Raw genomic sequence first — 23,429 nt, forward strand, 5'->3', positions numbered from 1 at the left:
GCCTCATCTCCACCCCTACACAAGCTCCAACACATTCCCAAACTCTCTGGCCTCATACCCTACGAGATTCAGACGCTGCTCATAATCCAAAGTACTCCAAAGTACTCCAACTGCCCTCTGCAGGTACAATCCTGTATGGCAGCTTCACGCACAGAATGTTTGCACATTTGCAATTTCAAAACCCGGCACTACATTGCAACATCTCATACAAAGCCCAGCTCTAACCTCACCCGCCCCCCCCTAGCCACTGCCAATCTCCCGATCTCCAACTTCAATGTCCGCAATTTTTTAATTCCTTGGCAACCTCACTCTACCATATGTCAGCAATCATCTCCAGATTCCTCTCCAGCAGACGCAGCCCTCTCACTGCTGAGTTATCGCACATCACCTCCCACTCCCATTCTGCAATCAGTAGTGGAACCTGCAGCCACCCTACCCCAATATTCTCTGGGGTTTCAAACCTCGGATTTTTCCTATTTGCGCCCACCTCTCTTCGCAAAAGAAAGACTTGCGTTTCTATCAGATCCGTCACGTCCTCAGGACACCCCTCTACAGTAAAGAGAATCCGTTTGAAGCGCTCTAATTTTACGGGACACGCGCGCTCAACGAAAGGAGCATCAACGAAAGTTTGCCAGCGAACGTCTTTGACTGTCTACCGAGCATATAGTCTCCAGCGCCTCGACCTGCTCCGAGTATTAGGATGGATGCGGATTGGAAACAAGTGAGTTCTCTGCACACTCTGTTCATCTCCCACCAGCCCTCTACATGGGCGAGGCATGTCAACCTTCTGTGACCTGTGCGTTAAATTAAACTGTGTGGAGGTCTTCGAACTCACTATATCAATCGATGACCGAGTTACGATTGGAATTGCTGCATTATTACACATAAACATATGACATATATTCACGGTCATGCACACGCATGTACACTTGATATCTGCCTTACATACAGACACACATACACGCAGACACACAAAACAATCTTTCAGCTTAAACTGGCTTCTGTGAATCAATCAATAATATGCTCAATGTGAGTCGGTTCTGCCTTCGCATCAGTCAGTGAACCGTAGCTCAACGTGACGGTGGTAGGCGGGGTGAAGGTGGTGGGGAGGGGGGCAATAAAGCAGGGGGGGTGGGGGGGGGGATGGGTATCCCAGTCATGGCACGGTTCTATCTCTGCCCCGTGGTGGTCACTTTCCAGCTCCCGGCGCCCGTCGGCCATCTTGGTTTCCCATCCGCCAAGTGTGTTGCCAACGGCGACGGTGCCAACACTCCCGCAGGCGGCAAGGAGGTGACAGCTGCCGGTGCGTCAGGCTCCGTGCTGTCCGCCCCGGTCACAATGCCCGTACTGCCACACCCTGACACGGGCAGTTGACCACCCACCCAAATTTGGACTGGGCAGCCCAGAGGTCGGTTGATTGATTTGGAAAACTCGATGACGCAAATCAAACGTCAAAAATAAAAATCTCCGTTAAAGAAATGAATTTGCTTCCTCCGCTGCGGCTAAACAGCTCATGGTGTAAGCGTAGAAATTAACGTTTTTGCTCGCGTTTCAACAGCAGCAAAGCAATATACGGAACTGCAGCTGCAGCTTTGCCCTTTCCAGCCTTTGCACTGTACCTGGCTGGTTCAAGGTTTATCAGCCGGTTAAGAGGCAGCGCTGGCACGAACCGTGGAATTCCCTCTGTTTTCCACACCAACTTCCAAAGCACTAGAAATGTGGAGTAACAAAAATGGGAGACTGGAAAGACACGGATCATAGTGGGCTTGTTTAACAGCCGGGGTGTTAGCGCTAATGTGGGGGAGTACCTCCGATTTCAGAGACCTGCAAGGGTCGGATAAATCTCCCCACTCTGCAAAATGTCCGTCACTCTATCCCAGCAACGCTTCAGGAATCCATTGTCTCAAGGAGCGCTTAACGGGAAAATTTCTCTGCCCAATCGATGGCTGGCGGGACACATAATCTGACATGAAGGGGCAAAGGAACGTTCCCAGCTTCTGCCTGGGATGGATTTGCTCATCGTTCCTCATCGGGGAAAGGGCCAATCTTTGCCTCATCCAGTCTCTTTTGGGCAGCATGGCGGCACAGTGGTTAGCACTGCGGCTCCACAGCCAGGGTCCCAGGTTCGATTCCCCGCTGGGTCACTGCCTGTGCGGAGTCTGCACGTTCTCCCCCGTGCCTGCGTGGGTTTCCTCCGGGTGCTCCGGTTTCCTCTCGCAGTCCAAAGACGTACAGGTTAGGTGGATTGGCCATGCTAAATGGCCCTCAGTGACTGAGGGCTTAAGTGGGTCGGTGCAGTCTCGATGGGCCGAGTGGCCTCCTTCTGCACTGCATGTTCTATGTTCCGTGCCAACACTATCGTACACTCACGCCAAATCTTAGAATCGTACAGGCTCATGCAACAGATGCGCTCATTAAAAGCAGATGTTCCCGAGTGGATTAGAACACTTCTGAATTTCGGAATGGCAAAAAGTTATTTTTCTCCCTCCCTCCCCGCCCCCACCCCAAGCCGCTCCCCTCTAAAAACTCGTGCCGCATTAACACAGAGAGAGAGAGAGAGAGAGGGATGGCTGTGAAAAGACGAGGCAACAGAGGTGGGACAGAAAGGCTGCTTCCAGCCCCGAGCAGAGTGAGGCAGTGAGACGCCATCTCTCGCACTCTCTTAATTGCACGTATTCAAGCAGCTCTCGAGACAGCCCGGCCCAGCCACTGTGCTTCCGTTCACATTCCCGTCTCACGTGTGCTTTTGAGTCCCTGGAAGAGAGGAGGAGAAGCCATGTTTGAAACGGCGGAGCAATTTCTTTCCGAAAATCACGACAAGAGTTTTTCTGCTGACTCCCTCCGCTGGGGAAGGCGGAATCGCATTTATATAGCACCTTTCACCACCTCGGGGCCGCAGCCGATGACGCACAGTCATCGGCGAAGCCCACGCGTGCATAGCAAGATGCCACAAACGGGACCTTTTACAAGAATGTTGCCAGGGTTAGAAGGGTGTGGCTACGAGGAGGGATTGGGGTTATTTTTCTCGTAACAAAGAAGGCTGAGGGGTGGCTTAAGTGAGGTGGACAAAATCACGAGAGGAAGGGATGGAGTGGAGAGGATAAAATTGAGAAACATCCAGAACCAGGGGACACAGATTCGAGATAAGTGGCAGAAGGTGTAGAGGGGACATGAGGAAGAACTTTTCAGCGCAGAGGGTAGTGGGAGTCTGGAATTCGCTGCCCGAGTTGGTGTTGAAGGCAGAGACCCTAAACTCTTTTAAAAAGCACCTGAATCTGCACCTTAAATGCTGTAAAAAAAACAGGGCTATGGACTGGGTGCAGGAAGGTGGGATGAGAAAGGGCACCTGGGTGTCCTCGGGCTGGCATGGACAAGATGGGCTGAATGGCCTCCTTCTGTGCTGTCACTTTTCTATGACTGTAGCAATGCACCGACGATAGGTGTTCTATTTCTTCTTTCATGGGGTGGGTGTCACTGGCTGGGTTGGTATTTGTTGCCCACCCCTAATTGCCCTTGAACTGTGTCTGCTTGGCCGTTGCAGAGGGCCAGTTAAGGGTCAACCTCTTTGCCGTCAATCTTGGGTCACCTGTAGGCCAGAACGGGCAAGGACGGCAGATTTCCTTCCCCAAAGGGACATGAGTGGACTGACGGGTTTTTAACGGCCATCGATGATACTCTCGCGGTCACCTTGACTGAGACTGGCTTCACTTTCCAGATTTTATTCATTGCAGTTAAATTCCAATTTGGCTGCCGCGGTGGGATTTGAACCCATGTCCCCAAAGGCATTACCCTAACAGCACAGCGGGTGAACATACACCACAGGGAGTGCAGTGGTTCGAGAAGGTAGCGCGCCAACATCTCCTCGAGGGCAACTAGGGATGTGCAATTAATGCCGGGCCCAGCCAGCGATGCCCACATCCCGTGAATGGGTTACGGGTCCAGTGACCTCAGCACAACACCCCCATGACCCCCAATGCTGCTGGCTGAGGGACAGATATTGGGTAGGGTAGAAGGGCTACCGGAATGGTGCCATGCCATCTTCCACCTCACCCGAGGAGGCAGGGAGCGCCTTAGCCTAATGCCTCATCAGACAGTCGGCGAGCCCCAACAATGCCGCACTCCCTCAGTCCTGCCCGGGCAGCCTCAGCTCGGGATCCCTGCTCAAGCCTCGTGGCCTCGCGGCTTTCTGACAGGGGCGGCGCCCACTGAGCCTTCACACTGCACCAGTTAAAACATTGAGGAGCGCCGCCTGATTGAAGCAACATGGCCGCCGAGGTGGACTCCCACCTCCCTGGTTGGTTTGGTTTGATCTGACCGCACACTTACCTGGGTGGAAGAAGTTGAAAACTCCGAGTACTTTGAGGCTTTCTGCATGTGACAGACGCTGATGAAGAACTTGATATATTCGTCTCGCACCTGCAAGGTAACGGAAATATGGAGTTTATAAGGCTTCATCCACTGATATATGTTGGGGCCTGACAGACCCTTCGACGCAGTTACAACCCAGTGTCCCTGGACCCGCTCGTCACCACCTGGGTGAGGGAGGGAGACTGAACTGGGCCCTTGGCCACTCTCTCGGTTTAACCACAAAGGCGAGAGATCCCAGTTTCTATCCGATGAGGGAATGGGTCGCACCAATGGTGCAGTTTGCTACTCGGCCTTCCTGAGGACCCGGAAGGTTCCAGCTCCGATCTCTGTTCGACATTGAGAGGTTCCCACAATTATACTTAATATTCCTGAGGCAGTAAGGGTTAAAATCAGCCTGGATGTGTACCCCCCCTCATCAGTATCTGGAGACCTCTGCTGACACATGGGCCTTGCGTCTGCTTGTGATGTCCACCTTTGTTGCATCTACGAGCATCTTAAGCTCAGAAATGAAGAATAGACGTTTTGGCCTCGTCTGGGGGGGGTTATGAGGCGAGGAAGGGAGAAGTGAGGAGGGAATAAGGGGGGAGAAGAGGGGGGAGGAGGGGGAGAGGAGGGGAGAAGAGGGGAGGGGAGAAGAGGGGAGGGGAGAGAAGGGGATGGGAGGGAAGAATAGGGGAGGGGAGAAGGGGGGAGAGGAAAGGAGGGGAGGGGAGAAGAGGGGAAGGGAGAGGAGGAGAAGGGAGAGGAGGGGAAGGGAGAGGAGGGGAAGGGATAGGAGGGGAAGGGAGAAGAGGGGAGAGGAAAGGAGGGGAGGGGAGAAGAGGGGAAGGGAGAGTAGGGGAAGGGAGAGGAGGGCAAGGGAGAGGAGGGGAGGGGAGAAGATGGGAGAGGAGTGAAGAGAGAAGAGAGGGGAAGTTGGAGCAGGGGAGAGGAAGGAGGCGAGAGAAGAGGAGAGGAGGAGTGTTGTAGGGGAAGCTAGGCACACACTGGCTAGAGTCCTGGCTGCTTGCCAAAGTTCGACCTCCATCTCAAGGATATTGGGGTTCACATTCCTCTCGGCCATGGTGGTGGATTCGGTCTGAGGTGCAAAGTCCCCCATTTCCTCCTCAGTGACCCCTGGCTGCTCAGCGGATCCCAAAAGCGTAAAGAAAAACATTAAAACTTGGGTCTTGCCCACCTTAAAACAAAACTCCAGTATAACTGGCGGCTGTCTTGCCGATTCTTCATCGCTTTGTCAACTGAGAGCTGTTTCTGCTCTCCAGTCGGACTCTCTAAGGGTTAATTCACGCCGCGCGTCCCGGAGGGAGCGACGCTCCCGTCTGGGGCGAGTTCACACAGTCTTACCTGCTTGTTGAAGAGGCAGTGCAGGATGAAGATGAATGCCCCCTGCAGGCTGTTGACGATGGTGAAGATGTATGCCATGGCAATGGTACCCTCCTGGAAGTGCAACATTCCAAATACCCACGTGCACCCCAGGAGGCAGAGCTGGGCGATGGCGGTGAAGGTGAAAGCCCTGGGAAAAGGCATGAGATATGGCATGAGGTGGCCGGTCATGAAGGAATCACCCGACTATCCGCCATTGCCCCACATTAATAGCACAATAAAAATTCCCCAGGTAGTTCTGTGGCTGCTGGAACAAAATTCTAGGACTCTTTGTTATTAAAAACATGTGTTCACAGGGCACGTGTATCCAGCATGCATTGCCCAGATCCCTAAAAGCCCTTCGAGAGCAGGTGGCGAGACACCATCTTGATGCCTGATTAGCTCATTTGGCCCTTTCACAGGGCTGTTACGCACATCCAAACGTATGAAATAGGGGGCAGAAGTCGGCCATTCGGTCCCTCCAACCAGCTCTGCTATTAAATACGGTCATGGCCGATCTGTTTGCGTTTCGAGTTCTGCATTCCCATCTACCCTCGATAACCTCCGACCCCCTTGCTTTCTAAAAATAAATTTAGAGTACCCAACTCATTTTGTTTTCCAATTACGGGGAAACTTAGTGTGGCCAATCCATCTACCCTGCACATCTTTTGGGTGGTGGGGGCCAAACCCATGCAAGCATGGGGAGAATTTGCAAACTCCACAGGGACAGTGACCCAGGGCCGGGAGTCGGACCCGGGACCTCGGTGCCGTGAGGCAGCAGTGCTAACCCACTGCGCCACCGTGCTTGAAAATATTCAGTGACCACCACCCACTCCGGCCAAGAGTTCCAAAGTGGCACAACAACCCCCCCTCCGCGGGAGAAAATAAATTCTCCTCATCCCTGCCCGAAAATGGCGACCCCCTGTAACAGTGCTCTGGACTCGCCCACAGGAGGAAACGTCCTTTCCACATCCACCCAGCCAAGTGTGTTCAGGATCATTCAATCAAGCCACCCCTCGCTGTTCAACACTCCAGTGGAAACAGGCCCGGCCTGTCCAACCTTCCTTCATCAGACAACCTGCTGGTGCTAGGTGTCAATCTCGTTAAAGGTCAATCACATTGCTGTGGACCTGGAGCCGCAAGTTGGCCAGACCAGGTAAGGATGGCAGATTTCCCCCTCTCGGGGAGGATATATTTTATTTCAAACAACAATTAAACGTTCACCAACTTATTATATTCACCCAATTTTAAATTCCTGAGCTTCAATGGAGGGATTCTGGCTGATCATTAGTCCATCTCACGCTGGATGACTAATTAATGTAACCACCACCTTTCGACAAAATGTTTTAATGCCTTTACCGGACATGGGCATCACATGCATGGCGGCAGATTTCTTTCCTTCAAGAGGCATAAGCCAACCAGGTGACTTTTATAATAATTCAGTGCATCTGACCATGGTCGGCATGACTAAGACAAGTTAAGTCCAAATTTTATTCATCAAATACAAATGCCATTGTGGGATTTGAACCTATAATCCCCATTTTATTGGCTGAAGGCTCGGGAGTGCAAGTCCAGTGGCTTTGCCATTCCATCACCACCTTTCTCAGAGGAGGGCACACCCAACTAGGCCTCACGGATTGCAGCGATTCAAGATGGCGGCCTGCCGCCAACGTCAAGGGCGACCAGGGATGGGAAAGAAACGCCTGCTTCCCCGGTGAGGATTAATGAATGAAAAAGGACGACGATTACTTTCCTCAAGTTAAAGCAGAAGAGCTTTGGTGCTTCAGAAATTGTAGGTTGCCGCCCTGTAACATCAAAGTAGGCCAATTCTCCAACATCAAAAACGTTTGGTGTCATTAAGTCTCTCCCTAACAGCACTGTGGGTGCACCTACACCACCTGGACTGCTGCGGTTGAAGAAGGCGGCTCACCACCACCACCTTCTCAAGGGGCAATTAGAGATGGGTAATAAACGCTGGCCTCGCATCATAGAATTTACAGTGAAGAAGGAGGCCGTTTGGCCAGTTGAGTCTGGCCCTTGTAAAGAGCACCCTACTTATGCCCATGCCTCTACCCTATCTCCGTAACCCAGTAACCCCACCGAATCGTTTGGACATGAAGGGCAATTTAGCGTGGCCAATCCACCTAACCTGAACATCTTTGGACTGTGGGAGGAAACCGGAGCACCCAGAGGAAACCCACGCAGACACACGGAGGACATGCAGGCTCCGCAAAGAAGTTACCCAAGGTTGGAATTGAACCATGGTCCATGGCACTGTGAGGCAGCAGTGCTAACCACTGTACCACCGTGATGCCCAGCTCTCATGAATAAAACAATACATTAAGGGCAGTTCCTTGAGTTATGGATGAGCAAGAAGACTAAACCGCGTTGCCTGGAGTATTAAGGACAAGCAGATATTAAGTCTACTCACCTAATTTTCTTCAACTCGTTCATATCAGGATTAAGGCTTGCAAATTTGTCCACTAGCCGCCACACGGTAATGATAAAGAAACCTGCGTTGACCTGCCAATGGAGAAGAGGAAACAATGTATTTGAGAGAGGCAATGGTTGTCTGTCAACTCTTCCATGATCTTGTGTCTCTCAATAGACTACACCTTGGCTGCTCTGCTTGAAGATCTTGGCTGCAATCTATCAGCCGCCTTGCGCCCGAAAGGTGGGCAATCGATTCCGGGAGATCCTTCTCCCGCGATCGGCCAGACTCGCGAGATCCAGTGCGATCCCGCGAGACGCCGGGATCTGATTCCCGCGCATCGTGGGCGGGATCGGTATTTTGGAAATCTGCGTACCAGAGCGAGGCAGCTAGCCTCACCCTAATATGCAGCTCGCCTGAGTAACCCAGGCCCTGGGATCTAACACCTTCATCTTGGAGACCTTGTGTGAGTGCTGGTCAACATAAACGGGGGCCAGACGGCACCCCACCTGAGGGGGATCTCCCAGGGGGTCGGAGCCCCCCAGACGATCGCAGGTCCCCATGTAGTTGCCATCTGGGCAGGTTGGCACCTTGTCTCTGCTGGTGCCACCTGGGTACCTTGGCACTTCCAAACTGGAACGCGATATGTAAGAACACTAGTTTGCCAAGATAATTCAGGACACATTATTATTCATCGATGCATTTTTTTTTATACAATGGACAAGCAATGTACCCAAAATAAATGTCCATATAATGACAAAGTTAATCAAATTAAATTGATCCTATTGGTAGTTGGCAACTGGGACCCTTCAACCCGCAGCGTACCCGTTTTTCAAGACGTTAACGGAAGCGGCTCTTATTTGGAGGCTGCCGGAACTTCGTGTTTGGTGGGTGCGAGGAGGGCCAATGAGAGAAAAGTTCCTTCTTCCATCCTCAGCTGCTTACCTCCCTGGTTTCCAGTGAGCATGGTGCGGGTAGTGGCAGGAGAATGGCGTCAGCAACATCTAAACTGGTGACGCCTAAATGAGGCCGATGGCCCTGTGATCGTTTTCTCAATTCACTCCCGGGATGCGGACATGACTGGCAAGGCCGACACCGCTGGAGCAGTGAGCCCTCACGGCTAGGAGCGAGGCCATTCGGCCAACCGACCCTGTGCTAGGCATGTACTGCCCATCTTCAGTTGCTCCCGAGTGAGTCGGTGAACTGCCTTAGTGGACCCCTGCGGTAAAGTGGCCCTCTGTGGTAAAGGGATTCCCACGTTCCAGGTCACAGGAGGACTTCTCTCAGTAGGCCCCGAGTTGGGCCTACTTTTAACCTTTGCTCATAATGATCCACAGGCGTTTGGCCTCTGCCCCCTTTCTTGGTCACTTGAATTCCACCAGGCCCACGGGGAGGTCAAGGATGGCCGTTACTCGTGGGGGTCATGGCAGCGACCGAGAAGGGAAAGTTCGAGCTGGTGGCTTACTCCTGCTGCCCCATTTACTGAACTTACCAGAATAATTATGCAGACTGGAGTGAGGAAGGCCCACACAAATCCGGAAGTCAGATCCAACCAACAGCTGGGAAAGAAAGATGGGAATTAATCAGTTTAAAGAGTCACAATGTTTTTGTTCTTAGGTTTTCCCTCCCCTCCCTCCCTCTCTGCTCACCCCTGCCACACATACACAACTTTCTCTACCCCAGCGCTATCGATGCTGCCAATGACTGCACTCAAATGGCCCTGTTAAAAGATTCTTTCCGGGCATGTGGGCGTCGCTGGTTGGCCCAGTATTTATTGCCCATCCCTAATTGCCCCTTGAACTGAGGGTCTTGCTGGGCCATTTCAGAGGGGCATTGAAGAGTCGACCACATTGCTGTGGGTCTGGAGTCACATGTAGGCCAGACCGGGTAAGGACGGCAGATTTCCTTCACCAACGAGGCATTTGTGAACCAGATGGGTTTTGACAACAATCGACAATGGTTTCACTGTTAGAGTCATCATTAAATTTCTTAAATCCAAATTTTTATTGAATTCAAATTTCACCGTCTGCCGTGGTGGGATTTGAGCCCAGGTCCCCAGAGCATTGCCCTGGGTCTCTGGATTACTGGTCCAGCGACAATACAACATCCTCTTGTAGAACCCTATTCCTCTGAGGGGTGCATCGCGGCCCACTGTGTCCCTGGGATACAAGATCCAACTTTTGTGCAGGGGTGGGTCACAAAATTCCCGTTGGGGTTCTCCTCAGACCATTACTCAATGAATGCCACCCCCTGCCCTCCACCGGTAGCTGTGATTGGTTGTGATCATAGAATTCCTACAGTGCAGAAGGAAGACATTCAGCCCATCGAGTGTGCACCGACCCTCTGAAAGAGCACCCTACCTAGGCCCACTCCCTTGCCCTATCTCTGCGACCCCACCCGACCTGCATATCTTTGGACGCTAAGGGGCAATTTATCATGTCCAATCCACCTGACCCGCGCGTCTTTGAACTGTGCGGGGAAACCGGAGCACCCGGAGGAAACCCACGCAGACACGAGGAGAACGTCCAGACTCCGCACAGACAGTCATCCGAGGCTGGAATTAAACCCGGGTCTCTGCCGCTGTGAGGGGATAGTGCTAGCCTCTGTACCATTGTGGTTGAGTAGCTGCCAGAATTGCCAAGGCAGAGCAGATATGAAGAGCGAGGGTGGGGGGGGGGGGAGTGCAGCGGGTGTGGGGAGGGTGGCGGGGGCGGGGGTGGGGGGGGGGGCACAACTTGAACAAGATAAAAAGGCAACAACAAAAAAAATCCCAAAAGAATTAGGGATCCAGTGAATAGTCAGGGGCCCTCAAGGAGGCCATTTGGCCCATCATCTCTGTGCAAGAGTGACTCGACTCGTCCTTCTCTTCATTTAATTATCCAACAGGGGCAAAGCAAGAACAATCCCGTCTCGTGTACAAAACTCAGCGTTCCAACACTGAATCCGAACTGCTCTGACGTGAAAGGCCAACCCAGGCTTACTATTTATCTGTTCCGTAGCCTCGAGAGTATGCCACAGCCGAGATCCCGACGACGAGCAGCGGAAACCCGTAGCCAAACAGGAGCATGTACTTCGACCGAAGGCTCTTGGCGTTGAAGACTTTCACCACCATGAGGTAAAGCTGGACACCTTCCAGAAGCATCCAGGCGAAACAGGCCAAGAACAGGTAGTGGAGGAATCCAGCGACAAGGGCGCAGCCAGTCTGCAAAGTGCACCAAGAGCAGAGGTTTTGTTACGCAGGTTGTAGAGCGGAGAGTTGGGGGGGGGGGGGGGGGGCAGAGAGTGGGCACACGTAAGGGCAGTTAGCATAACCAAACATGAGGTGACCCACCCACCCCCCACACCAAACGACTGGCACATCAAGAGGTCCCTGATCTATTTGGACGTCGAACCGGGAGACGCCTTGCGATTCGGGTTCACTGTTCCTTGGCCAGGGAAAGGGGACAATGAGAACAGGCCGCCTGCTCACTTCCATCCCTAATTGTGCTTGAACTGAACGTCTTGCTCCCCGACATTCCAGGGGGCAGTTAAGCGTCAACCACATTGGCTGTGGGTCCGGAGTCACATGTAGGCCAGACCAGGTAAGGACGGCAGATTTCCTTCCCAAAAGGGGAGAAGCAGATGGGTTTCTTTTACAACAATGTTTTTATGGTCGCCAATTCCAGATTCCATTGAATTCAAAGTTCACCACCTACCGTGGCAGGATTCGAACCTGCGTCTCCAGAGCATTTGCCTGGATCTCGGGATTACTAGTCCACTGACAGTACCACTACACCACTGCTGCCCCAAGCAGGTAAGGAGACCAAAACTGCATTCCAGACTGTGTATAATCGGAATAAGACTTCTTTACCCTTATACTGAGCGAATGTACTTTGAGCTCATGCGGTGATTGAACGCTAACATGTGCTTGTTGGGCCAAGTGGTCCATTTCCAAGCTGTAGCTTCTCGTAAGCAGGGATGTTCGCCGATAAGGCCGAACCCAAAAACGATCGACGTTCACATCCTCTTACCTTGTTTGCGGTCCATGATATTCCAATGAGGAAGAGAAACTCTGCCAGGAACAGGCTCACACAGAGGTGAGTGTGAATGGTGGTCCTTATGCTTCTAATCGAACGGCACAGGATGAACGTGAGGATAGAAACGAAGAGACAGATGAGCGACAAAATGATGCCAACTGTGGTGATCAAGTGTAGATTGTAGCTGTCACTCTCCTGAGAAGAAACAGAAAGAGAACGGTCTTTAAAACCGATAGACAACCTCAACTGCAGGCCCGAGGCCTTCACCCGAGGATTACGGTGGGATTTCCCCCACCCCCATTTTCTGGCGGCGGCGCAACTCAATATTGGCCGCCGATGGAATCTACTGCTCCCGCCGATGTCCAGGACATTTTGCGCTGCCCCCCCCAGCACCCGTGCAGATCCTCTTTCTTGGGCCTTGCGACAATACCGGGGGGCAGAGGGGCCCTGTCTGAGCGTTCATTGCCCTCCCTACAGACGAGGGTCCTGAGGCCCTTCTGAGATCAGCCTACCAGGCGCAGCCTGGGGCCTTGCGATCCCGTCATCCATTGGACAATCCGCGAAGATCAGTCAGCTTCTTGCCGAAGTAATGATTTGAGGGAAGGGATGAGGCTTGTTTGGGCCACACTGACAGCAGTCAAAATGGGAGGTCATTATTGTAGCCCGTGGAGAGACACAGGCAGACCAGGTGTACGTACATATTCCTGATTATTGCCCCACCGCTGGTGGCCGTGTCTTCAGCCGCCAAGGCCCTAAGCTCTGGAGTTCCCTCCTTAAACTCCTCCCTATCTGTGCCCACCTAGAAGTTGCACCTACCCGTCCACCACACCTTTTAATCACCAGTCCTCAACGTTACTATGTACTGTTGGTGCGAATTTTTAAAACACGGGGGGACCTGTGGGATATTCAACTACGCTCAGGGTTAGATTAAAATGTAAGTTCTTGTTGTTGGCTGCGCCGGAATGGTGCACGCTGTTGGGTCTGAGGAACTGAGGATCTTGAACAGCTGCATTGTTGGGATGGGGCAAACGCGTCGTCTACAGTGGCTGCCGATGTCGAAGGCAGAGAAAGGTGCAATATCTGGGGTGGGGCCCTGCATTTCCCGCTCCGAGTTCGACCTTTCCGGACCACACTGGGCCGGGGCCGGTTAGAAAGGCCTTTCGAGGCTGCCCCACGTCATTTGGGACAGGGGGCAGCTGGCTGACTTTCAGACTTGCCGTTCAGATGGACAATCGCTGACGGTCAGTGGACCAGTAAACCCGGAGGCCCAGGGCACGATCTGGGGCCCCAGGTTCGAATCCCACCATGGCAGATGGTGAAATCGGAATTCAATTGAAAGCCTAATGATGACCGTGAAGGCATTGTCGATTGTGGCAAAAAAACATCTGGTTCACTAATGTCCTTTAGGGAAGTAATTCGTCCGCCCTTACCCAGTCTGGCTTCAGGTCCGCAGCAATGTGATTGTCTCTCACATACGCGCTAAAATCACAGAATCCCTACAGTGCAGAAGGAGGCCATTTGGCCCATCGAGTCTGCACCACCCCTTCGAAAGGCCACCCTACCCAGGCTCAAACCCCCCCCCCCCCCCTCCCCCCCACCAGCCCTATTCCTGCAAACCTACCCGAAGGGGCAAATTAGTGTGACCAATCCAGCTAACCCGCACATCTTTGGACTGTGGGAGGAAACTGGAGCGCCCACAGGAAACTCACGCGGGCACGGGGAGAACGTGCAGACTCCGCACAGTCACCCGAGGTTGGAATCGAAGCCGGGTCCCTGGCGCTGCGAGGCAGCAGTGCTAACCACTGTGCCCGGGTGGCCCAGTGGAGGGCAGTTAGTGATGGGCAATAAATGCTGGCCCAGCCAGCGACGCCCACATCCAGCAATTGAATTTTATACTAAAGGTTTCCTCCACTCCTCTCTCTCTCTCTCTCTCTCTCTGTCCCTCTCTCGCTCTATCTCTCTCAATCTCTCATCCAGCATGGACATACCTTTATTTCGTGCAGGGCCATCAGCACAGCGAAGCTTGACAGATGTGTACAGCTGCACACAGTGTACGTTCTGTTGGTGCTGTTCACCTTGCAGCCGTATGCAGACCACGTGTACGTTGTATTGTCCCAGGAGACACATTTCACTGTTCCGTTGTGGTACTGGGGAAGGAAAAGAGCAACATTTCAGAATTGTCGACCTCTTTGATTGACAAACGTGACGTCCGACCTGTTCGGTCATCGGCTCTGATTGAGGAACGTTGAAAGATTGCAGTTTGCACTTGACGTGGCGAGGCGAGGTGGAGGTGCTGGCCGGAGGTCGTCAAGGGGAGGCTCTCATTCTCCAGACCAGGGCTGAGGGCAGAGGGCGACCAATCAAACAAGGAACAGAGGCCAGGCAAGATGAAGCCAGCACCCAGCCAGGGGCAGACCGGCGCTTGTTGAGGCTTGAGTCCCGGCCTCCTGAGCGCGAAATGCGAAGGCCAGGCAAGCGGAGCAGGGGGTCCAGCTTGACCAGAGGCCGGGGCTGAATGATGAGGGGAGGCAATCGAACCAGCGGGGGAGGGGCGAGACAAACAAAGGAAGAATAAAAAAAGTGGGTGTCATGGTGACACTGCTGCCCCCCAGCGCCAGGGACCCGGGTTCAATTGCAACCTGCCTGTGTGGGGTCTGCACGTTCTCCCCGTGTGTGCGTGGGTTTCCTCCGGGTGCTCCGGTTTCCTCCCGCAGTCCAAAGATGTGCAGGTTAGGCGGATTGGCCGTGATAAATTGCCCCTTACTGTCCAAAAGGTCAGATGGGGTTAGGGGTTCCAGGGATAGGGCAGGCTGCTCATTCACCCTGAGGTAAAAGATTAAAACTGAGATGAGGAGGCACTCCCTCTCGCAGAGGTTGGTGAATTTGTGGAACTCGCTGCCCCTTACTGCGGTGGAGTCCGAGTCAGTAAAAGGTTTCAAGAGGGATAGAGATATATTTCGTATTTTTAAAAACGAGTTAAAGGGATACGGGGAACAGGTGGGGAGGAGGCTTTGTGACCAGGAAGAGATCGGCCATGATCTGATTGAATGGCGGAGCAGGCTCGAGGGGCCACCTCCGCTCCTGGTTCCTACATTTCAGCAGGTCGGTGTCGACTCGATTCGATGGGCCGAATGGCCTCCTTCTGCACTGTGGGGATTTCATGATTCTATGACTGGTCTGGAGCCTTTCCCATCCCCGGGTTGCCCCCGAAATGCTGCACAGATGTCCAATTACAGCCACGAGGTACTTTCTGCTGTAGAATCGTTGTTGAAGGCGCAGCTCCTTCCCAGCAGCATAAATCGTTGGAGCATTCTTGCCCAGCTGAAACGGCGCCAGAAGGTATGAACAAACGCAAACAAACCTTCTTGTTCTCAAAGGTCAGGTTGACCGGTTCATCGAGATTCTTCGTGTCCGTGTTGGTCACTGCGGCAGTCACGACTTCGGAGATCAGATCGAGCTCGGTTTCCTTGCTGCCATCGCCTGAAAGGCTGGTGGCCATTAGGGAGTCCAGCTGCTTGTAGGAGATGAGGGCGGCGGCTGCAACATCTGCACAAAAGGAGAGTTAAACATCAAGGCGGGATTGCACTCAGTGGGTGATCTTTTCAAGGGGGCACCAGGTCACGGTGTTTGTGCCAGGATCAGCGTCGCATACGCGCCAGGAGTGCACTGAAATCCTCAACAATTAACGATTAATCTCCAGGACTGAGCTGCAAGCAGGTTGGGAACAAAGTTACAGGAACCCAAGAAGCACTAAATGTTGAGTAGGTCGGGGCCTGTACTCTTTGGAGTTTAGAAGAATGAGAAACGACCGTAGTGAGACACATCGGATAATCAGGAGGTTTGACAGGGTCGATGCTGAGAGGTTGTTTCCCCTTGTGGGAGAGTCTAGGACCAGAGGGCATAATCGCAGAGTAAGGGATCGTCCATTTAAGGCAGAGATGAGGAGGAATTTCTTCTCTCCGAGGGGAGTGAATGTGTGGAATTCTTTACCGCAGAGAGCTGTAGAGGCCGGGTCGTTAAGTATGTTCAAGGCTGAGGTGGGCAGGTTTTTAATCAGGGAGGGAATCGAGGGTTACGGGGGTAAGGCAGGAAAATGGAATTGAGGATTATCACATCAGATCAGTCATGATCTCATTGAATGGCGGAGCGGACTAGATGGGCCGAATGGCCTACCCTCTGCTCCTACGCCTTAGTGTCTTACAGCAGAGATTTAAGCGCTAAGACTCACCAAAGCTCTTCTTTCCCGCCACGGTGTTCCAACCAATGACCATGCTGTTCTTAGCCGTGGCTAACTTGACCCTTCCATCTTTCGGGATTGTGTTGTTCCGGATGGCTTGCATGACAACCTCTGCGAAGCAAAAAGGAAATCGACAAGGTAAGGCATCGCAACGTCAACAGTGTTGGGGGAACTGGAGTAGGGGCGATTGAGGCCCAGATTACGGAAGCCATTTTCAGACAATAATAATAATTATTATTAATAATCGTTTATTGTCACAAGTAGGCTTCAATTAAGTTACTGTGGAAAGCTTCTCGTCGCCCCATTCCAGCGCCCGTTCGGGGAGGCTGGTACGGGAATTTAACCCGTGCTGCTGGCCTTGTTCTGCATTACAAGCCAGCCGCTTAGCCCACTGTGCTAAACCAGCCCCTTCCCCCCGCCTTCCCACTTGCCGACATGTCCCTCCGGCCCACCTCTTCCCAGAAACGCACCTAATTATTGTTAAATGGCTGCCAAGCCAGGTGGAATATGAAACTAGACACAATTCCTCTTCTTGGTGGTTCATTTAGAGGATTCAGCATTAAATATGTCTGCCTCCTGCCTGCTAAATCCAGCCAACCAGGTATCTCCCTTTATACTCTTTATAATCAAACCAATAATCAGTAAATTAAACAAACGACACTGGTCAGACACTGTAACTAACAGAGTACATCAAAAGGAACCTCATTTTAATTAAAACATTATTCCCATGCCAGTGGACGGTCTCTCTTTATAAGTACTTGAAGTACTGAATTAAAAAATGCCCTTCCCCTGTGTATCTTGACAATATGATCAACATATCATTAACAGTGATATAGAACATAGACCATACATTGCAGAAGGACACCATTCGGCCCATCAAGTCTACACCGACACACTTAAGCCCTCACTTCCACCCTCTCCCCGTAACCCAATAACCCCATCTAATCTTTTTGGTCACTAAGGGCAATTTATCACGGCCAGTCCACCTAACCTGCACGTCTTTGGGCTGTGGGAGGAAACCGGAGCACCCGGAGGAAACCCACGCAGGCACGGGGAGAATGTGCCGACTCCGCACAGAGAGCGACCCAAGCCGGGAATCGAACTTGGGACCCTGGCGCTGTGAGGCCACAGTGCTATCCACTTGTGCTACCGCGCTGCCCTTAACTCTGAACTCCACGTATACCGAGAGCTTCAACATCTTTCCCTGGTAAACCATCATGCGATTCCTTTGCCAATAGAGCAAAGAAAACCAAGAGGTTATTTCAGACACGTTCTTTAAATTCTATAATCGGGAGGAGACCCCACTTGGGGAAGCAGTGGTAAGGGGGCATGAGTTTAAAACCGTGATGAAAGATGCCGTTTAGGAGCAACTGTTTTCTTTTCCATCATTCATGGGATGTTTGGCATCGCTGGCTAGGCCCAGAATTTATTGCCCATCCCTAATTGCCCCTTGAGAAGATGGTGGTGAGCCACCTTCTTGAGCCGCTGCAGCCCATGATGTGTAGATACACCACCCACAGTGCTGTTAGGGAGGGAGCGCCAGGGTTTTGACCCAGCGACAGTGAAGGAACAGCCGATGTGTTTCCAAGTCAGGACGGTGAGTGAGTTGGAGGGGAGCACCGATGTGGTGGGGTTCCCAGGTGTCTGCTGCCCTTGTCCTTCTAGATAGTAGCAGTTGTGGGTTTGTAAGGTGCTGTCGAAGAAGCCTTGGTAAGTTCGTGCCGTACTGCATTCTGCAGATGGCGCACACGGCTGCATCATTGCGTCGGTGCTGGAGGGAGTGAATGTTTAAGATGGGTGGATGGGCTGCTTTGCCCTGGATGGTATTGAGCCTCTTGAGTGTTGTTGGAGCTGCGCCCATCCAGGCAAGTGGAGAGTAGTCCGTTACACTCCTGACTTGTGCCTTGTAGATGGTGGACAAGCCTTGGGGAGCCAAGAGGTGAGTTACTGGCTGTAGAATTCTCAGCCTCTGACCTGCTCTTGTGGCCACAGTATTTATATGGCTAGTCCAGTTCCGTTTCTGAACAATGATAATCATAGTGTGGGATGCAGCGAGGGTAATGCTATTTAATGCCAACTGTCCTGGTAGGCGGATGCTGCATCCAATTTACACACAGCAAGATCCCACAGACAGCGTCAAGAGAGATTCCTTGACTATCAATTTTGGTGGACCGCACTTGTCTTAAATAGTATGATGGCTATAGATTGTACCAAAGGCAGGGAAACGAGAGAGAATGAAAACCACTGGCCAAATAGGAACTTTATAGAAGACAGCGAAGATCAAGGGTGGGATCCTCCGATCCCCCACCAGGTCTGAGAATCGCCGAGGGGGGGGGGGCGGCGTGAATGCCGACCCGCCGCCCGCCGAATTCTCCGGTGCTGGGGTTTTGGCGGGGGGCGGAAATCGCGCCGCGTCGGTCGGCGGCTGCTGGCAGCGCCCCCCCACAACCCCCACCCCCCGGCGATTCTCTGCCCCATTATGGGCCGAGTGGCCGCCCGTTTTCAGCCAGTCCGGCCGGCGCAAATCAAACCAGGTCTGTACTGGCGGGACATGGCTCTGCGGGCAGCCTGCTGGGTCCTCGGGGGGAGGGGGGGGGGGGGTGCCTCCACAGTGGCTTGGCCACGAACGAGGCCCATTGATCTGCGGGAAGGCCTGTGACGTGGGGGCACTCTTTCCCTCCGCGCCGGCTGCTGTAACGGTCCGCCATTGCCGGCGTGGAGAAGAACCACCCGGCGCACGCGCTGGGATCACGCCAGCACACGCTGGCTCGTCTGCGCGTGCGCCAACTCACGCCAGCCGGCGGAGGCCCTTCGCCGCCGGTTGGCTTAGCGCCAACCCTGCTGGCGCGGTCCAGCCCCTGAAAGTGCGGAGGATTCCGCACGTTCCAGGCGGCCCAACGCCGGAGGGGTTCACGCCACTCCTCGGCACCGGTGCTGCCCGCCCAGCCGGTTACTGGTGAATCCCGCCCCAAGCATTTGTTACATTACCAAAATTGCTGGTTGAGTCATTCTTTCGTTGTTCGTGCTGCAAATTGCGAGCAGCTTGGATCGTATATTTCTCCATGACCACCAGGAAATTGGAAATCAGCTTGTGATATTCTGTTGAGTTCCTCTGCTGAAACTTTGAAAGGCTTGCGAAAGACAAATCAGCAAATTGGCTGATGTTCTGTGGGCACAGAAGGCAGCAATTGATGTGCGTTACTTTCTGGAGAGATACTTGTACTGACCTCCGCTCACATCTACGCGACAGCTTTAAAAAATAATAATGGGGGCTGTATTCTCCGTCGGCGGGATCTCCCTCTTCGCTGGCAGCGCACTCCCGCCCGCGGATTTCCTGATGGCCTGGGGGCGCCCAAAAGGGGAAACCCCATTGGCCGGCTGCTGGGATGGAGGATTCCGTTGCCGTCGGGGGGGGGGGGGGGGCGCCGCACCGGAAAACGGGTGCGGCCGTGTGGAGAATCCCGGGCAATATTTTGCGACATCATAAGGAGGGGAAGAACTCTGCGGTGGGTGGGGGGGGGGGGGGGGGGGGGGGGGGTGAAGGAACAGTTTTGGATCGCTCTAGCAGGGAGTCAGCTCTCATGGGGTGAAGGGCCCCCGTCATTGGTTGCGGGAGTGAACCGGGGCACCCGGAGGAAACCCACACGGACATGGGGGAGAACGTGCAAACTCCACACAGACAGTCACCCAAGCCGGGAATCGAACCGGAGTCCCCGCCACTGTGAGACAGCAGTGCTAAGGCCTGTGCCACTGTGCCACCCCTATCCTTTTATCCACTCGTGTAGAGTTTTACGATTAGGCTAGGGGGAGAGCTAAGGATGGGAGAGGGGTGAAGATTCATTGGTCTCAATTCCCTTGTCTAGGAAGTGACAACTTAGCCAAGACTCCCTTTTATCTGTGATGGCCTTGTGACAGAAACAGTTATATATTGAGCCAGGCACATTTAAAATTCAAACTGCATGAGCTGTTAATTGTGGATCTTTTATAATTTCGCCCTGCCTCTCACGGCAGCCGCAAGTGGGCAAAATGCACATTGCAATTTTCAATACACTACATCATCCAGCTCCTCCACCTGGTGGAGACTGTGAGCATTGGGTGAGGGCAAACTCAGCTTCCTGTATGGCTGCTGAATGGCCAACCCACAACCTTGAGACTGTCAGAGGAAGATTGGGTCAGGACTGGAGAGCATCCATTGCTGTCCAATCAGAACCCAATCAGAACCCAAGGGAGATGGATTTTGGATGAACAGAGAAAAGGAATTGGACCAAAATCAATCGCCACAAAAGCTTTTATAAACTTGAGATATTGTTTTCATAGAATTTACAGTGCAGAAGGAGGCCATTCGGCCCATCGAGTCTGCACCAGCTCTTGGAAAGAGCACCCTACCCAAGGTCAACACATAGAACATAGAACAGTACAGCACAGAACAGGCCCTTCGGCCCTCGATGTTGTGCCGAACAATGATCACCCTACTTAAACCCACGTAACCCGTATACCCATAACCCAACAATCCCCCCATTAACCTTACACTATGGGCAATTTAGCATGGCCAATCCACCTAACCCGCACATCTTTGGACTGTGGGAGGAAACCGGAGCACCCGGAGGAAACCCACACACACACGGGGAGGACGTGCAGACTCCACACAGACAGTGACCCAGCCGGGAATCGAACCTGGGACCCTGGAGCTGTGAAGCATTGATGCTAACCACCATGCTACACCTCCACCGTATCCCCATAACCCAGTAACCCCACCCAACACTAAGGGCAATTTAAATGTGGATCTAAAAATAAAGTTATACTTGATTTATATTCTTTACAACTGACCTCAAGGGATGAAGCACTCGGAACAAGTAATGCCAAATCTGTAAAAAGAAAAATAGGCAATTAATTTGAAATCAAACCACCAATTCAACACAAAATGAAATGATAAAGGCTGATACACCTAGTGTAGTACTGAGGAGGTGATATTATCCAGACAAAATGTTAACTCAAAGACCCATTGTTACCAAATATGAAGTTTAGACGATAGTTATATTTCTGACTGTCTCTTCAATTCAAAATGTGAGAATAGAGGGCTCATGTTTCCCGTTCTGGCCAACAAGCTTGGGCAACTTGGCTGCTAAAGGTTTAAGGGTTGCCTCACTGGGAGGAAGATGCAAGATTATGGGCAGCACGGTAGCATGGTGGTTAGCATAAATGCTTCACAGCTCCAGGGTCCCAGGTTCGATTCCCGGCTGGGTCACTGTCTCTGCGGAGTCTGCACGTCCTCCCCGTGTGTGCGTGGGTTTCCTCCGGGTGCTCCGGTTTCCTCCCACAGTCCAAAGATGTGCGAGTTAGGTGGATTGGCCATGCTAAATTGCCCGTAGTGTCCTAAAAAGTAAGGTTGGGGGGGGTTGTTGGGTTACGGGTATAGGGTGGATACGTGGGTTTGAGTAGGGTGATCATTGCTCGGCACAACATCGAGGACCGAAGGGCCTGTTCTGTGCTGTACTGTTCTATGTTCTATATTCACACCTGTAAACAATGATCAGGGCAACTATTTTCCCATGGACAGGAGGTTAGTCTCCAAGTCACTTTCAATACACTACATCTTCTAGCTGGGAGGTGTTAAAATATCAGGTTCTGTGGATGGTTATACTTTAAATTGTCAATTTAAATTCATGATAGAATGAACTTGCTGGGTCTTAAAGAGAGATAAATACCATTTCTACTTGGATACAAGGCCTATGTGATTCAATTTGCCGTGGAAATGTGCCTTGAGATGAAACAAGTCTATACTAAGCCATTGCAGTATCAGGTTACAGGGCTTTCCTAACAATATCCTTGAACCTCCGCACAGGTCAGTCTGGAAGAATCTGAGACAGAGAGAGAGAGCAGGAGAGAGACAGAGAGAGAGAGAGAGTGGGAACAGAAAGTTACAAGCAGCTCGTTCTGCACCTTAAGCCCAGAAGGAATCCTGGCTGTCAGTCACCTTGAGAAATGCGGTGGCATGCTTGAATTCAGACTGAGGAGTTAGGGTTTTGCGTAGACTTAAAGAAGGCTGGGAGATTTGCCTAGCTTGGCTAGAGGACAGAATTTCTGATTCATCCCTCACTATGAAAGTCAGTTCGTGGTTTAGAAGGTACAAGTTTGAAAAGGAAAAAGGAAGGAAGACCTCGGCAGCTGAGAAGAATTTTGGACTGCCTCCATCTGGAGGGTGAAGTGTCCAATACGGGGCAGAATAAATTGTAATTATGGAGATGGATTTTCAGTCATTTTAAAAGTTAAATGGGTAAACGTTTCTTAGTTTAGAGTGTACGTTGCCACTGAAATAGTGTTTAGTTAATTTTGCTTTTCATTTGTTTGTTACAGTAAAAGCCTTACGGAGTAAAAGAATGATCCTCAGCCACTGAAAATTCAAATGTCTTTTGAAAAGCGACTGGTCACTCTGGGGATTGTGACACTGCCTCCTCTCAAATGGATGTAAAACATGACACTATTTGAATAAGTAGTTCTTCCTGGTGTCCTCAATCAATTGTCTTTGAAGACAACTCAGCTGATGGTCACGTCATTGTCCGTTGTGGGTGCTTGCTGTGTGCCAATTGGCCCCGATATTTATGTGGGTGGTATTTCACCAAAAAAAAAATGATTTTAAGGACCAATCGTAATTTGCGCCCGTGTGACATCCCGCTGGAGGGCAGGAAGATTCCGGCTGGCCGCAACATCTGCCTTGAATCTCGAGAATTAGATTACGATGAATTCAACTGTAATGCACATCATGTTCTCACTCTTTCTAGGCAAGATCTAGACCACCCAACCGTGAAGTGCCCTGAAAAATTGCAGACAGATTTGCGCCCGGCGCAAATCCTATTTTTGGCCTCACGCTATTTTTTCCAACGTAATAGGATTTGCGCAGGGGTAATGGGGCTGGGAAATTGCCCTCGTACCAAAATAATGACTACTTTTGGAAGGTCTAATACAGGTGGGAATTATACAGTATATGGCAGAACTCTTAGGAATATTGACAGGCAGA

At 52.0% G+C, this 23,429-nt stretch overlaps 1 protein-coding gene across 5 annotated transcripts in view; it reads right to left on the reverse strand.

The window, feature by feature from the left end:
- Window positions 1-2,227: 2,227 nt before the first annotated feature.
- LOC119957060 (adhesion G protein-coupled receptor E1) overlaps window positions 2,228-23,429 on the reverse strand; it is a 71,147-nt gene continuing 49,945 nt past the window's right edge. For all 5 annotated transcript variants that reach the window (XM_038784687.1, XM_038784685.1, XM_038784686.1 and 2 more), the window contains 12 exons: window positions 21,242-21,279; window positions 19,403-19,580; window positions 16,406-16,525; window positions 15,539-15,723; window positions 14,166-14,324; window positions 12,172-12,372; window positions 11,143-11,363; window positions 9,654-9,720; window positions 8,162-8,253; window positions 5,713-5,881; window positions 4,327-4,416; window positions 2,228-2,754 (listed from right to left, as the gene is read on the reverse strand). In XM_038784687.1, the coding sequence (XP_038640615.1) occupies window positions 2,722-2,754; window positions 4,327-4,416; window positions 5,713-5,881; window positions 8,162-8,253; window positions 9,654-9,720; window positions 11,143-11,363; window positions 12,172-12,372; window positions 14,166-14,324; window positions 15,539-15,723; window positions 16,406-16,525; window positions 19,403-19,580; window positions 21,242-21,279 (1,553 nt within the window). In that variant the 3' untranslated portion in view covers window positions 2,228-2,721. The remainder of the gene's footprint in view (window positions 2,755-4,326; window positions 4,417-5,712; window positions 5,882-8,161; window positions 8,254-9,653; window positions 9,721-11,142; window positions 11,364-12,171; window positions 12,373-14,165; window positions 14,325-15,538; window positions 15,724-16,405; window positions 16,526-19,402; window positions 19,581-21,241; window positions 21,280-23,429) is intronic.

This window comes from Scyliorhinus canicula, chromosome 25, assembly GCF_902713615.1.
Source record: "Scyliorhinus canicula chromosome 25, sScyCan1.1, whole genome shotgun sequence".
Taxonomy (NCBI): domain Eukaryota; kingdom Metazoa; phylum Chordata; class Chondrichthyes; order Carcharhiniformes; family Scyliorhinidae; genus Scyliorhinus; species Scyliorhinus canicula.